At 30.8% G+C, this 16,571-nt stretch overlaps 1 protein-coding gene across 1 annotated transcript; it reads left to right on the forward strand.

Annotated features, from left to right (window-relative positions):
- Nucleotides 1-13,078: 13,078 nt before the first annotated feature.
- Nucleotides 13,079-16,226, forward strand: LOC121219926 (signal recognition particle 9 kDa protein). Its single transcript, XM_041098693.1, has 4 exons — nucleotides 13,079-13,450; nucleotides 13,577-13,645; nucleotides 15,632-15,725; nucleotides 15,977-16,226. Exons 1-4 carry the CDS (start codon nucleotides 13,379-13,381, stop codon nucleotides 16,051-16,053), a joined length of 312 nt encoding a protein of 103 aa, XP_040954627.1. The 5' UTR covers nucleotides 13,079-13,378; the 3' UTR covers nucleotides 16,054-16,226.
- The last annotated feature ends 345 nt before the right edge of the window (nucleotides 16,227-16,571 follow it).

Raw genomic sequence — 16,571 nt, forward strand, 5'->3', positions numbered from 1 at the left:
GACTTATTATTTTATCAGTCAAATTATATTATTAACTCTTCTACTACGCATAAAGTTACAAATTTAATCTATATGTTTTAAGTTTTTAATTATTATATTTTTAAAAAAACTTGAAATTTTAATTAGGGTCGAAATAATAATTGTTAAATCCATTAAGTTAGATTATGGTATTTCTAAAATCTTATGCAGTATATATATTTTCACTCGTGTTGTCATTTCAGGTTACTATTTTCATATAATATTCACAAAAAAATCATCTTATTTTAGTTATTGGATTTAATGGCTATAGTTTTAAAATTCACAAATATATATATAGGGACTAAAAATGATCAAATTTGAGAAGATAAACTAAATCCACAACTTATGTATAGTATGAGACTAATAGTAGAATTTGACTTAATAAATTTAACTGATACTGTTTAAGTTTGCATTGAAATTTCAAAATTCAAAAAGTTCAAAGACTAAAATCGATCAAGTTAGAGTATTTGGACCAAATTCACAACTTAAGCATAATACAAGGACTAGTAGTAGAATTTGACATATTTTTAATATATTTATAAATAATTAATAAATCTAAGAAATAAATATTAAAACTATACATGATCTTTAATTCAACGTGCAATGGTATTCGTGAATTTTAATTTTGTACAATTTTATACACAATTTTTTTATTTGATTCAACTTTCATAAATTACTAACATTATATAAAAAGATAAATTTATATATTTATTTATTTAAATGTATACCATTATAGAAAATCAAAATTTATATATTAAATTATAAATTAAATCAAAATTTATATATAAATTTGATGTTGGGAAGGAAACCAATGAAATTATAAACGGTGACTTTTAGTTGTAACCGCCTATGAGTATAGTTGGACACCTGTTTCACGTGAAATAAACTATTATTTTCTTCTTCTTTATTTTCTTTTTAGGAAAATAAATTCTATTTTTTTAATTAACTCATAGAAATGTATATAGAATAAAGCAGTTGGTGATTGATGGTAGTTGGCAACATGCACTATAGGGGCACACCGCACATGCTTGGGAAATTTCTAGGAAAAGCCCCCCATTGTTTAATGCTTATGCCAACCATAGGGGTGTGCATTCGGTTAACTGACCGTTTAACCAACCCGAACTAGTTATAATCGAATTAACCGACCTTCCAAAATTTTTAATCGTTAACCGAACCAAAATTTTTTTAAAAAATATTAACCGAACCAAAATTTTTTCGGTTAACCGAATTAACCAAAAATTATATGGTTTTTATTTTTGGTTAAAAATTAACCGAATTAACCGAATTGAATAACTACATAATTAAAAATACTACATAAGTCTTTGAATCACTACATAATTAAAAACATTACATAAGTCTTTGAATCACGACATAATTAAAAACATTACATAAGTCTTGAAATTAACACATAATTGAAATGTAAGTCTTTAATATTCTCCATTGATATCCATTTCTTCTCTCCAAAAAATCTCCATTTGCATTAAACCTACAAAAAAAACATGTGCAAAAATTTAGTATATAATAGAAATATACGCATTTAAAAAAATTACATAATATAAACAAACGAATAAATTATAAGTTAACAAGAATAAGATAGTAAGCATACCCTTCAACTCACGAAAGCTCATGAATTTAGGGTAGGCTTTGATGCATTCCAAGAAAAGTCTAAACATTGAATCAATTAAATAAGTATGATATGGTAAAAAAATTGAAACTATTAAAATAAAACAATAAATATACCATTTTCGATCTTGTCAAGATATTGGATTTGTTCTTCAATCTTTTTGATGTCTTCTTGTGATGATGATTTTCGAATCCAATCTTGAGTACACACAAGAGCTTGTACAATTTTAGGAGTTAAAGAACTCCTATATTGATCAAGCACACGTCCCCCAGTGCTAAATGCAGAGTCTGAAGCAACCGTAGAAACCGGTATAGCTAACACAACTCTGGCCATTTTTGAAAGAGTGGGAAATCTAGGGTTGTTCACTTTCCACCACAATAAAATATCAAAATCTTTAACAAATTCCTCATTAGCCTCAGCTAGATATTTATCCAACTCAGATGTTTTATCCTCACCACAAATTTTCAACTCACGCTTTTTATACAAAGCTTGCATTCGTCTTTTCATTTTTTTGTTGTGGTTCACCGAGAGAAACATGTGTTGGCACACTCAATTGGCTACAAGTACTATGAAGTGGAGGCTTATACACATCAAACAATTCATACAAAGATTCCTTCAATTTTTGCATCATTTCACAAGCTTTTTCAGAACTAGACATTTCACTAAGTGCAAATTCAAGATACTTTAGTTTTTGTCTAGGATCTAAAATACAAGCAACAAACATAAGCAAATTCATCTTATCAATATCATCCCAATACTTATCATACTTCTCTTTCATCTTGATGGCCATAACACTGAAATCAACATTACTTTTTAACTGAGCATCTCGTAAAAGAATATCAATTTCAGAAAGCTCATCAAAAAAATTATTGGACATGACATATGAAGTGCCAGATATACGCAAAGTGACTTCATAAAAGTGTTCCAAGAAATCCCTCAAGTTTCTAACATTATCCCAATCATCCACACTAGGCCAACCCTCTCCCCTTTCAAGTTCAGCCCTAAAGTTTGTATCTTGCTCCTCAAATCTCTCAAAAGCTCTCTCAAAGTTCTGAGCAGTGTCTAACATTAAGTAGGTCGAGTTTCACCTAGTAAAAACATCAAGACACAACATCTTCTTGCACTCTATCTTTTCCACCACATCACACTCCTTAAACTTTTGTAATCTAGCTAGAGATTGTCTCACATATCTAACAGCCCCCTTAACACGTTCAACAGATTTATTCATTTCCTTTAAGCCTTCAACAACAATCAAATTCACAATGTGTGCCATGCATCTCATATGAAGATATTTACCATTTTGAACTAAACCCCCTCGAGGGTTAAATTTCTTTCTCAAATAATCAATAGCAACATCATTTGAACTTGCATTATCAACAGTAACAGTAAACAACTTATCAATCTCCCAATTCAACAAGCATTTCTCAATCACCATCTCAATTGACTCGCCCTTATGACTAGAAATTGGACAAAAGTTTAAAATCTTTTTATTCAATTTCCAATCGTTATCAATAAAGTGAGCAGTGATACACAAATAATTAACTCTTTGCAAAGAAGTCCATGTGTCAGTAGTTAAGCAAACTCTAGAATAAGAACTTCTCAAAAGTTATTTTATCTTGATTCTTTCATCTAAATACAGTTGATAAACATCCCTAGTCATAGTAGCTCGTGAAGGAATATGAAACCTAGGACATGCCACAAACATAAATTTCTTAAAACCTTCACTTTCAACAAACTTGAAAGTTAATTCATCAAGCACAATCATTTGTGCTAATCCTTTCCTACATGCTTCTTGATCAAATCTCCAAGTTGAAAGATTCCCTTCCCCCCCTTCAACTCTCTTTCTAGGTAAAACTAGTTGTCCTTGAGTATTTTCAACAACATTACTAGGATTTTTCTTACATGAACCAATATGATAGTTCAATGACCTTGTACCATTTTTGTAACAGCCCGATTTTGGGCCTAGTCGGAACAATGGTTTTGGGACCACAAATTTGACGAGGATAAAATTTATTTTTATTATATTTTTATGGTCTACGATTTCAAAAAATGATTTCGTGAAAATTTCGTTCAAAAATTTCGACGTTTGGGCACTCAATTTAGTCAAAAGGACTAAATTGTAAAAGGTGCCAAAAGTTGATATCTACATGTTAGAGGTGTCCAATTGTTATGAAATTTTAAATTGGAGGTCCTTATATGGTAATTAGACCATTGGTTAAGTTGGTGGACAAAAATGGACATGGTTAGGCATGTTTTCAAAGTTTTTTATTAAGGGAATTTTGGTTATTTAGTTATTAAAATGAATTAAAAACAAAATTAAAAGCCAATTTTTGTTCATCTTCAACCCCTTGGCAGAAAATTTCATGGAGAAACCATGTATAGGGGTTTTCAAGCTTTCAAACTCGATTTTAAGTCTGTTCTAGCCCCGTTTTTAATGATTTTTACGTTTTTAAAATCCTCGTAACAAGATTTACCTATTTTACCATTATTTTGAACTAGGGTTTGTGTTTAAAAATTTACCCATGAATTATATGCATGTATTTTGATTTTTTATGGAAGAATATGAATGTTTGGAGTGTGATGAATGTCTTTTACTAAGTGATTTTCGATGAAAATGCCTAAAAGGATTAATTTGTAAAAGTTATAAAATATGTCACAAGTGTGTGAATAAGTGAGAATTGAGGACTGCTATAGTTATGAAAATGGTTCGGCTAGGCCTAAAATGCAAGAAAATTGAATAAAAATTATTTTACGAGCCTAGGGGCAAAATTGTAATTTTGTGAAACTTTAGAGGCAAAAATATAATTTTTTCAAAGTGTAATTTTTGGACTAAATTGAATAATGTGAGTGTTAAACAAGTTAAATGCATTATTATAAATCAAGAAAGACGAGAAATTAACTTTGATCAGTAAAAAAATGAGAAAAAGTGAAATTATGAAAGAGTACATTTAGCAACAAAACAGTTTAGACAGCAACAGTTGTGTGACTTTGAAAAATCACCAAAAATGGTGGAAATTGAATTAGAGGCTGAATAATATATGAAATTAAATCTGAATGAGTCCATTTTCACATAAAAGAGACAGAGCAAGTAAAAGAGTTTTATATTATGAGATATTTAAATTTTAGTGAGACAGGGCTAGAATGATTTTGAAATCCCCTATTTTGACTTTGGAAAAACATTAAAAATTGTACAAAAATAATTATGAGATAAACCTTATATTTTTAGAATCCTGAGTGAGTCTATTTTCAAAAGAAACAAACAAAAACATTATCTGAATTTTATACTATGAAATAATTAATTTTTAGTGAAGAAAGGTCAGAACTGTCGAGCTGTGAAATAAGGGAAACTTTAAAGAATAAAATGTACTAATTGGATAATAAAAAAATCTAAAAATTTTATGGTAAGAAGATATGTGAGTCTAGTTTCGGGGAAAATTAACAGATCTTAATTTATAGCTAAGTAGCTTGAGGTATAAATAAATTAGTGACTCTGAATCTGACAGACAGTTTGAAATTACATACAAGAAAATAGTGAAAGTATGGATAATGTTGTTTAAGTGTGTTATACACATTAAGGATGTGGAATGGAGAGGAGGAGGAGGAAAATTATAAAAGATATGAATGATTTGTGTATAATTGGTCATATGCTCGATTATGATTGATAAACGATGAAATAGAAATGATGCTTATATTTGCACATGATTGGTCATGGTTTAAGCTCATGTGGGAAAATAAAGTTTCATAGTATGTGTGTATGGTATATTTGGAATATGATATGGCTTGAGATAATGTCATGAATGGTTTATGAATTAACACATGTTGGTAAGTTTGATACATGAACAAAGGTTGTGCTCATCTATGCTTATAATGCTTATGCTATATGTTTATTTGGTTAACATATTTGGTGTACATGCTTAGGTTTTGGTCAAGTTGTGGTTGGATTATGCCATGTTAAACTTATAAGTTATGCATTGAGATGGTAAGTTTCTAAATGGAAATATGCTTGTGATCATGACAGGGGTAGTAAGGTTTAAATTATGTAATCTCTAGTGAAATGGTTTACCACGTGGTTAATTCCAAAAAAAGAATTATGTTTAAATGCATTAGCTTGCAACTATGGTTGAATGATATGCTTATGTCTTGTGTGATATGCATAGGAAACGGGTGTGGAAAGATAATGAAATAGTAAGCTCATATTTGAAGTGAAAAATGACGAAAAAGGGGATGATGAGTTTAATTGATGTTGTTATTTAAGCTAAAGTGATATTTTCATTGCAAAATTGAGAATTTCATAAATATGTTAATGAAAGCTATAATCGATAAACGTTGAGTTAAATGGTAAATACGTATTAGTATTGAACTTACTAATACTGAATTGTACGTGAATTAAATGGAAATTGCTAGTGATAGGATTTGAATTGTGAGCATGAGAAATTGTGAATTGAATAAAAAGAAATGAAGCATTGAATTGCATGAGTATGTATCGGGTCTCGTAGGCCCTATTTATTATGAATATAATATTTTGATGATATATTGTGAAGAATTATAAAAGCATGTTAATAATTTGAAAGTTTTAATTTAGATGAAATTTTATAACTCGGTTCAATACGTTTACAAGTGTATGTGTTCTGGTAATGCCTTGTACCTTATTTCGGTGTCGAATACGGGTAAAGGGTGTTACAATTTTTTTTTCATATCACAACAAAATTCTTTTTGACAATAATTACATTTAGCCTTACTTGCACCCTCACTATTAATAATCTTAGTGAAGTGAGACCAAACTTCTGACCTTTGAGGAGCAACTTTTCTTTTCTTTTCCCGAATTTTCAAAATCTATCGAAGTAGGAGGTGTAACACTACCCTTAATAGATGTTGGTTCGGTTGACATTTTGCAAGAAAAAAGTATATAATAAATTAGAATAATATCGAGTCATCAATTCGGAGGGACAAAGGTTGAAATTGACTAGCAAAAACACAAGCATTAGAAGAGTCAACAACGCAAATTGAGTCGGTACAATTATAGTCTAAGATTTAAAACAGACTTAGTATGGTATTAAAATCACCACAAACATAATATTGTATTGGAATCACCACTATTGAAATAAGTGCATCAGCACATTGTTCCAACATTAGTACATCATTTCAATTCCAAAATAAACTTTGTATTATATTTTAATCACCGAGTCCTGGGGCTAAACATTATTGTTTTTCTTTTATATATATAATATATATCATATTATATATAAATAACTTTAAACCATAAACTCTTTCTATGAATTTATTCAAATGAAATAATTTCATAAATGATAGTTAAAATATTGTTAATTAATACTTTTAAAATAAATAAATGAACAACATAGTGATTATTTAATTTTGCTTATAAAATAAAAAAGCCACGATAATTAATATATCAAATAATAATTTATCTTCCTTCAACATATCAATTCAATTTATATTGTATAAATACATAAATACTATTTTATTTTTAGAAAATTATTTCCTAATCATTTGTAAATTTTTTTATTTATGGACAAATTTTAAAGGATTTTTATCAAAATAACATAAAAAAATTTCGAAAATGACATATCTTAGAAATTAAATACGAGATAGTGTGATTTCTACAGTAAAAAACAGTATTGCATACTTGTCAAATGATACTACCTAAAAGATAATTATCAAATAAATAAAAGAGAAGAGAAGTTTGGAACTGAACTGAGAAATGAACTTAAATTAGCAAATAAAAATAGAAGAACAACACTGGAACATAATATAAAAGGCTTGAAATTGAAATGGAAGAAATCTGAAAACAGAAACTTCACCAACAAAAAAGATATTCAAAAAAAAATCTCAAAGGAAACATTTTACTCTGCATAAAACCGACAACTGTCTTCAAATCAAAAAACCAAATTACAAAAGCAGAAATTAAAAAAAAAGAGTCAAATTTCCATTTACGCAATTCTACTCTATTTCACCACCAGCATTCATCGTTCAACCGAAAGAAATGAATCAAACAAGTAAAAAGATAAGACAACAAACTTATAACTCGTGTGCTGGGTATTTTCGTCTCAAACCAGGTATGAAGGCACCCATTACCATCACTGGAAGAACCTAAAGATATCCATTAATGAAGCTTTCAAAAAAATAAACGCAAAAACAAGATCAATGTTGTGAAGAGTGAAAATTTTCAACTTTGGGGGTTTACTTTGGTGGATTTGAACATGAGCTGTGTTGGGTAATTGAGGAAAGCTAAAGATCCTTTTGTGAGGCCGTGAGAACCTATGACTATGAGAACAGCAGAGAGTTTCGTATAAGTCTTCCATGGGTTTACCATTTTTTTTAGACTTGTAACACCCCTAACCCGTATCCTTCTCCAGAATAGATAGAGCATTACCGGAGTTTACAAATTAATTTTCAGACATTTCATTTCATCAAGCATTCATATTTATAACCAATTAAAATAAAAAATTTATTAGCTAACATTAACCAATTTAACTTATACAAGTCATTATAACCAGAATCAAATCATCCAAAATTACCAATAGAACCAATGGATAATGTGATATATCTCCAACAAACTTCCAACCCAATCGAGCTTCCGATAATCATTTAAATGCATCAAATAATTATACATATTACCAATAATAATTCGATTCCAATGATAAAACACACACATATATATAATATTAATTACCAAATAGCATTCACTTCAATTAAAATTACATAGAATATAGCTCATACGAGCTCACCGGACTAAATTGCAGAAATACCAAAATTCAATGACATTTTGGAAATTTTCTATTTTTCTCATATTTCCACCCAATATTGTTCTAAATTTCATTCAATTTTGTAATTTAGATAAATAACCAATCCATTTCATGCAATTTGGTCACTTTTTGATATTTTTACAAATTTACCCTTAAAGTTTCACATTTGTTCAATTTAGGCCCTGGACCTAAAACATGTAAATTGGTCATTTTTAATGAAAACTCATGCTAGTTAAATAATCATATATTTTCCTCCTCCTCCTCTCCATTCCGCATCCTTAATGTATATAACATGCTTATAGGTAACATTATCTATAATTTCACCATTTACTTATATAAATTCATTCAAAGCTGTCCACTTGAGTTGTAGTCACTAAATTATTTATATCTTGAGATATAGAACTCCAAATTAAGGTCCGTAAATTTTATCTGAAACTAGACTCACATATGTTCTTACCATAAAATTTTCAGAATTTTTGGCTTAGCCAATAAGTACAGTTTATTCTTTAAAGTCATCCCTATTCTGCTGTCTAAAAGCTCCGACCCTTCTTCACTAAAAATTAATTATCACCTCGTAAAGAATTCTAATGATGTTTCTGTTTGTTTCTATTGAAAATAGACTAATTAAGTATTTAAATATATAAATTTAAGTCTCTAGTTATTTTTATCCAATTTTTGATGATTTTCCAAAGTCAGTACAGGGGAACCCGAAATCATTCTGACCTCGTCTCACAAAATTTATTATATCTCATGATTTACAATTCTATTGCTTACACCGTTTCTTCTATAAGAAACTAGACTCAATAAGCTTTAATTTCAGATTTTATTGATCCTCTAATTAGATTTCCATAATTTATGGTGATTTTTCAAAATTAACCTACTGCTACTGTCCAAAACTGTTTTAGTGCAAAATATTGATTACTAAGTTTATAACACTCTTATTTTCCTTCTCTACACTATTTCTCATCACTTTCTCTTATTTTCTCTTCACTAACATATCAAGAACATAAAACCTTATATAATAAAACCCTACTTTAACATCAATTTCATACTTTTTCAATAATATCAAACTCAAAAATATATTGAAATCTTGATGCTCTTACCTTGCTCAATTGATTTCAATCTTTAACTTGATGTTCTCTCTCCTCCAACCTCTATTTCTTGAATCTAACTTGGTATTCCAGCTCCCCATAGTCTCCTTGTTATCTTTCTCTCTTTATGGATATGGAAATTCTTTTAATTTTTAGGTGAAAATGGTAATTTTTTGGAGGGACCAAATTGTAAAGAAAGCAAAACTTTCTTTCTTTCTCTCTTCTCCTCACGTTGGATGCATAGAAGATGATGGTTGGTTGTTTTTTTTTCATCTTTCTTTCCACATATATATACTAACAATAAATAATAAATAATAAAATAATAAAATATTATTTAAAAATCAAATTAAAATATTAATAAACTAATATTTATTTATTTAATCTAAAATATCTCCAACATCATCATTATCTTCTAGATTTCTCTCTCTTCTAAATGACCATTTTGCCCTTTATGATCTTTTAAAATTCTATCATTGAGTCATCACTTAATTTGGTAAAATTACGATTTAGTCCCTCAAAATTCTTCACATTTTTCAATTTGGTCCTAATCCATCCATTTTTCTTAGTTTCTAGATCATTCCACCCTTAAAATATTTACACCTTTGGTCCTTCAACTTTTTTGTATTTACACTTTAACCTCTCAAATTTTGAATATTTACTCTTGACCCACAAAACTTTTCTCACTTTTTCAATTTAATCCTTTCTTGAATTAATATGTCATAATATACTTCCCAATGTTGACATAACTCAGTATTACCCTTTTTATCACTTTATTTCCTTATTTTACTATACCAAGGATAATATCTTACTGTAGAAATTTTCAAAATATTACATTTGTGGTCCCAAAACCACTGCTCCGACTAGGCCCAATTTCAGGCTGTTACAAGACTGAAACCTTGAAGGTAAATCAAAAAAAGATAGACGAACCCTTGTACAAATGTGAAGTACCAGCCATAGCTGAACACAAAAAAGTAATCTACAAAAAAGTAATATAAACAAAACAAAACCCTAAAATATACCTGCCAAAAATACAATCCATTGAAGAAATTGGAAGAAAAAAAAAGAAAGGAAAATTAGAAGAAAGCAAACCTGGGTGGCTTGGTCTGGGTATTGTTGTATTGGTGTGTTGAACTCACGAAATGGACAAAAAATCAAAAAATAAATTGAGAAATAGATAGAAGCAAAACTATGAAAATCGGCTGCTACACTTGCTGTTAGTTTACCATTTTACCTGCTGAGAAATGAGAATTGAGAAAAAGGACGAAAGGTTTGGTTCTTGGGCTTGGAGCCTGCAGGAGAGAAAATAAATTGGGCTGGCCGGCTGGGTTTAATTTAAGGCCCATGGTTTCCCAATTACCCTCCAAAATTCGGTTAAACCAAAATTTTTCAGTTAACCGACCGATTTTGAACCGATTTAACTGTTAACTGAAAAATCAAAAAATCCTTAACCGACCCCGACCGAAAAAATTCGGTTAACCGACCTCTTAACCGAATTCGGTCCGTTAACCGAATTTTTTCTGTTTTACCCGAATTTTGCACACCCCTACCAACCAATGCTATAATGTTTCTTAGTTCTCAGATATGTTCAAGGATCGAACTATTTATCCGATATGATAGAATTTGTTGTATGAGGTGTTCAATTAGTTAACTGACCCGAACTAGCATATTGAATTAATCGAATTTGTTAAACCTTTAACTGTTAATCGAACCGGAATTTTTTTAAAAAAATTAACCGAACCAAATTTTTTCGGTTAATTCGGTCAGCTAACCAAATTAATCGAAATTTATATTTTTATTTATTGGTTAAAATAATTATAAAACATATAAAAAATTAACTGAATTAATCGAATTTAATATATGTAAAATGTATATAAAAATATATATTAACCGTTAACCGAACTTTCAAAAAATTATTAACCGACCCTTGACCAAATTAATTCAACTAATCGACTGATTAACTGAATTAACTTGATTCGATGGATTAAATCGATTTTACCCGAAATTTGCACACCCCTAATTTATAGTACTATTTTTCTTTTGGTGTTGATGCATACCAAATTAAGTGCATTTCAATATACTACTTTAGTTATATTATTATTTTTAAATATATTTTCACATATATATTTATAGTTTAATTTTTTATTTCTTAATTAAATATACTAATACATGTGCAAATAAACCGCAATTATATACTTAAGAATATATATATCTTTATAAATTAATATAATAAATTTTAAAATTATTAATTAGGTAAAATAAATTAATTTAATGATTATAATTTATTTTTAATGTGATTATATAATGATGAAAACGATTAGTACAAAAATATAATAAATATTGTTTTGAATTTTGAATTATCAAACTCGTATCAATCGATAAGGGTGTTCAAACTTCGGTTAAAAACGAATTAATCGACCGAATAGATCTAATTCGTTTAACCAGTCAGTTAAAAGTTTTTTAATACTAATTCAGTTTGGTTAACCAATCGATTAACCATTTGAACACCCCAATCAATCGATGCGAGTAGCACAAGTCAAAACTAATTGAAACATATCGAAGCAATTGAAATGCATAGAAAATTTGACCAAAATGAATCTTAAATGATTTGATATCGATATAACATTGAAACGATAATACATTATCAACTATTATGATATTTTTCGAAACCTTTTTTGAAATCGACTTTTATTTTAAAACGAAAATGGGAATCGCCACTAATCTTTTTTAATTAGGTGTGATCAAATCACCTCAAAACTTTTTCATTTTAATAAAATGTTAGATTTATTAAAATTATTTTCGGTCTAAAAAATTCATAAAATGGGTTCGGGAGTCGGTTACGTATGAGGAAGGATTAGCACCCTCATAATGCCCAAAATTGGTACCTAATTGATCACTTGATGTCTTAGTGTTGAGAATTGAAAATACAAAGAAAATTTAAGATACGATCCCCTTCTTGCATGATTGCAAACTAAATTAAATTTTATGGAAAGAGCCTTCTTATTTTGAGTCTATCGAGAAAAAGATCATGTCCCGTAAGTTAGGGCACAATATCTCGAATCCTCGAAAATAAGGATTCTCATTATTTGATTATTACCAAAGTCTTATGTATTTTGAATTTTAAAAGGATACACATTCGGGTATTTGTAGGCAAGAGGATTTTTTGTCTAGTTATGTCATGTCACTAACAATTTTAGTATATGACTGAACATATGGTCGACTAGGTGGCAAAGTCATTATACACTGGTTTGTCGTGTATGACTTCGAGTGGTTACTAGATGGTTTCCTCTTGAGGAGGGTGCACTCGCTAATAGTTTATAGCCTAAAGATGGATGCTCTTCTTGCGGGTAATGTGATACGAGTGATTGGTTATTGAGTAATCATTCAAATGAGATAAGACATGAGGCTGTCAGGTAGGATATAACAAAACTAAAATAGAGAGTAAATACTAAATTTTAGCAAAGGACTAACACTATGATTAGACCATTATTTTAATTTGCCAATATAAGATTTATACAATTACATTGTGCTAAGGTCAGCGGCTTCAGCTTTTGCTAACTGTGCCCATGTTTCATTTGCCATTCAATTCAGTGCATCCGATGTGTTGGTGTAAAACGCAGAGTTTTGCTGAATTTTCTCCATTTAGGGCGGCAAAATTAAATTACAATCGGTCCCACAAATTGCTTTCTTTTTGCTGCCGTGGCGAGTTTCTATTGGCTTTTAATGACACTTGACCGCAATACTTATTATATCCGCCACCATCCTAAACAATCGATAAAATTCTCTCTGTATCGCGTTGAGTGTGAGTGACGACGAGGACGAGGACGCTCCGTTTTGCAGATTCTCTCATCCCGTATTTCGATTCTTCTTCGATTGACGGTGCAATGGTTTACGTAACATCGTGGGACGAATTCGTCGAGCGAACCGTGCAGTTGTTCCGTGCCAGTCCTGAATCTGTATGTTAACTTTACGCTTCCTCTTTTCTTTTTTTTTCTCTATTATTAATTTTGTTGTTGTTGTCACGGAATAAATGGTGATTTTTCCCGATCTGTTTTTCTGGATTTGGATTGGGCGTGAGCTAGACGCGGTATTGCATGAAGTACCGGCATTGCGATGGAAAATTGGTTTTGAAGGTTACTGATAACAAAGAGGTATGTATGAATTGAATTTGCCTAATTGTTTATGTTGTTGGCTTTGTTTGATTCAATTCTCGTGGTTTAGTGTTGATTTATGTTTAGTTGCCGAAGAATTAGGCAGATTTGGATTAATTAAGGAAAATTCATGAGAATTTGAGCATGGATTTGCAGATGTGCGTTGTATGGACTGGACAACGTGCTTGAGATTATGTCTATTTGTAGCTCTCTTGACGGAGTGGCAGCAATGATTTCCTTCTTTTTCTATTCTTCACTTGTTTTGTTGCTTCTTAGTTTCCAGAGTTGTCAACTGAACATTCTTTTTCTTTTAACAGTTTGCATTTTGCCTTTCAATCAGAGACTGAAGAATTTGATAGCTTTTAGTTGAGGGAAATTAAAACTGCAAAACTCTTATCATAGATAGCGGAAGACCTAGGTTTCTTCAAGTAGCCTTATGAACCAGATCTGCGTAACTATTTGGTAAAGTTGGCACAAACATGTTGTCTTGTTAGTTTGCTATCTTTTTTTTGCGGCCATGTTTATATAGACTATACGGAAGAAATAGAAAATAAGCTCGTTTCCTTTTTCATTGCCAGCTCCAAGTTAGAGAAAATGCTAACGCATTTGACTATTTCGCTAGTAGTAAAAAAGCAGGAGTGAATCTTGTAATGACTTAAATCTACATTAGTTATTTTTTGCGCGAATTTTAGAAGGGGAAGAAAGGCAAGGAAAATTGCATTAACATCAAGGAAGCCCTTCCAATGAGTTTTCATTAAGGAGGGAAGTGATACAATTTGGTGTTTTTGAGAAATTTTCTATTTATATGGACAAAATGCTCCTCGTAACTCTTGCCTTGTTTTGGATCTTCAAAATCCCTAATGGTTATGCTCGCTTTCCGTCTTAACTGAATTGCTCACTTGTGTTTATGATGTGAATTTTTGGAAAATCACATCCTAAAAGCTAGCTCTTGGGGTTGGAGAGCCTAGGTCCATATGAACCCCACTAGGAAATCCCATACTTTCCTACATGGGATCTAAGTCTCGTGCAATTGGGCACATAACAATTCACCACGCTCTGCAGTCTTGATGCCCATGCGGGCTGGCTTTGCACTAGCTTAATTCAGCCCCAGACGAACATTGCAATACCGACATCACCACCTGCACTACACAATTGCAACTGAGAGATGTGATGATTGACTCTGATACCAATTGATATGAAACTTTGGAGAACTAAACTCCAAAAGCTAGCTATTGATATTGGAGAGTCTAGGTCCATATAAGCCTCACTAGGAAATCCCATACTTTCCTACGTGGGATTCAAGCCCTATAACTTGCAATTGAGCACGCGCATTACAATTTAGGCAAGTTCATTTCAAGTATTAAACTGATTCCTTAAACTCACAAACTGTATAATCCCTAACTGAAATAGTGAATTGAAAGGTGATGATTGACATCTAAGTTTAGAGAAAATATTCTATTGTATGGACAAAATTTTCCTTTACGACTCTGGCCTTGTTTTGAGATCTTCAAAAATCCTTAACGGTTATGCTTGCTTTCTGTGTTAACTGAGTTGCTCAACTGTTAGCTAAGTCTGGCAATTGGCAACTTCTATGCTGATTTCTTTAACTTACAAACTTTATCTTCTTTGTTGCTTGAATATCTCTAGTTTGAATCTATAAGTTATAGACCTATAATAGCATCTGTACTGGACGAATGACCCAAAACAGTTGAGGGATCTCTTCTAAAAATCAGTATAATCTGTTTTGTTGTGAAAATATGAGACTCGTTCCTAGTGTACATGTACTTTTTTGTGGTTTTTCATTATTTCACATTCTATTGTGTTTTTGGCATTCAGTTTTAGTAATTTTTTATTGTTTGTTTGAGGGAAAGAGCTTGATCAATTGTAACGTATTGGATTTACGACTTCTGGATTTGATGTTACCCTACTTCTTTCATGGTATAAGCTATGGGGTTTCTCATTATAAACTATTTTATTTGCTATTAGTGCCTTAAGTTCAAGACAGATCAAGCACAGGAGGCCAAGAAGATGGAGAAACTGAACAATATATTCTTTACCTTGATGGCTCGGGGACCTGATGGTATGGTTCTTCATTACTTCGTTTAAAAATGACTGATCTTTCTCGAATTTGTAGGCAAAAAAAAAAAGCAACTAAATACATGTTGACATAGAACGAAAAACCTTCAAGAACTTAATTGGAAAAGATTCCAAAGCTTGCCCGTGGTCCAATGGAGTTCATTTATGAACAATATTTTCCAACGTTTTCGTTTATTTATGTTTGGTTTTGTATGTGGAATTTCCAACTAGTTATCATTTTTCCTTGTGATGCAGTGGACATGTCAGAAATTACAGGGAAAGAACAGATCGAAGCCCAACCAGCAAAGAAGGGAAGGGGAAGAAAACAGTAGCTGGATTTTCTGCTTAACACATGGGGTTCTTAAACAAGTACTATAGGACCCTCTGAATTTTAGAGAGAAACCGTGACTTTTTATGAATTGAAAATGCTGAGATTGTCAAAATTTTCCTGGAAAATTTATCATGTTTTCTGGATTCCATTGAATGAAGAGATTCACTTTCTGTAGATCATGATACAATTTTACCATTCTCTCTCCCTTTTGGGTGGATATTGAAGGTCTAAACTCACCACTAACCAAAGAACAAAAATCTTTTAAAAGGGTTGTGGACCATCTGTGTTTTTACTTCTCCAGGATGCTGAAATCGCCATGATTATTGAAAATTTTACAGGATTCTCCACCTGAATCTTTTGATATCATGCAATGCAACCAAGTTCAACCTCTTCACCCAATAAATCTGCACAAGAGGTAAACTCTCTCTCTCTTTTCAGTATTTGGGCCAATAACTGTATTTGAGTGTACTCGAGTGTGAATGTGTAGTCAATTTGTTGGCAGCTTTGGGGTTTTTTATT

Source organism: Gossypium hirsutum, chromosome D08 (genome assembly GCF_007990345.1).
Source record: "Gossypium hirsutum isolate 1008001.06 chromosome D08, Gossypium_hirsutum_v2.1, whole genome shotgun sequence".
NCBI lineage: Eukaryota > Viridiplantae > Streptophyta > Magnoliopsida > Malvales > Malvaceae > Gossypium > Gossypium hirsutum.

What these genes read in the sequence shown, in the direction of transcription:
- LOC121219926 (XM_041098693.1), top strand. Translation starts at nt 13,379, where the DNA reads ATGGTTTACGTAACATCGTGGGACGAATTCGTCGAGCGAACCGTGCAG. An exon ending in TCCGTGCCAGTCCTGAATCT is followed by an intron (nt 13,451 to 13,576) that starts GTATGTTAACTT and finishes GGCGTGAGCTAG; the next exon opens with ACGCGGTATTGCATGAAGTA. An exon ending in GATGGCTCGGGGACCTGATG is followed by an intron (nt 15,726 to 15,976) that starts GTATGGTTCTTC and finishes CTTGTGATGCAG; the next exon opens with TGGACATGTCAGAAATTACA.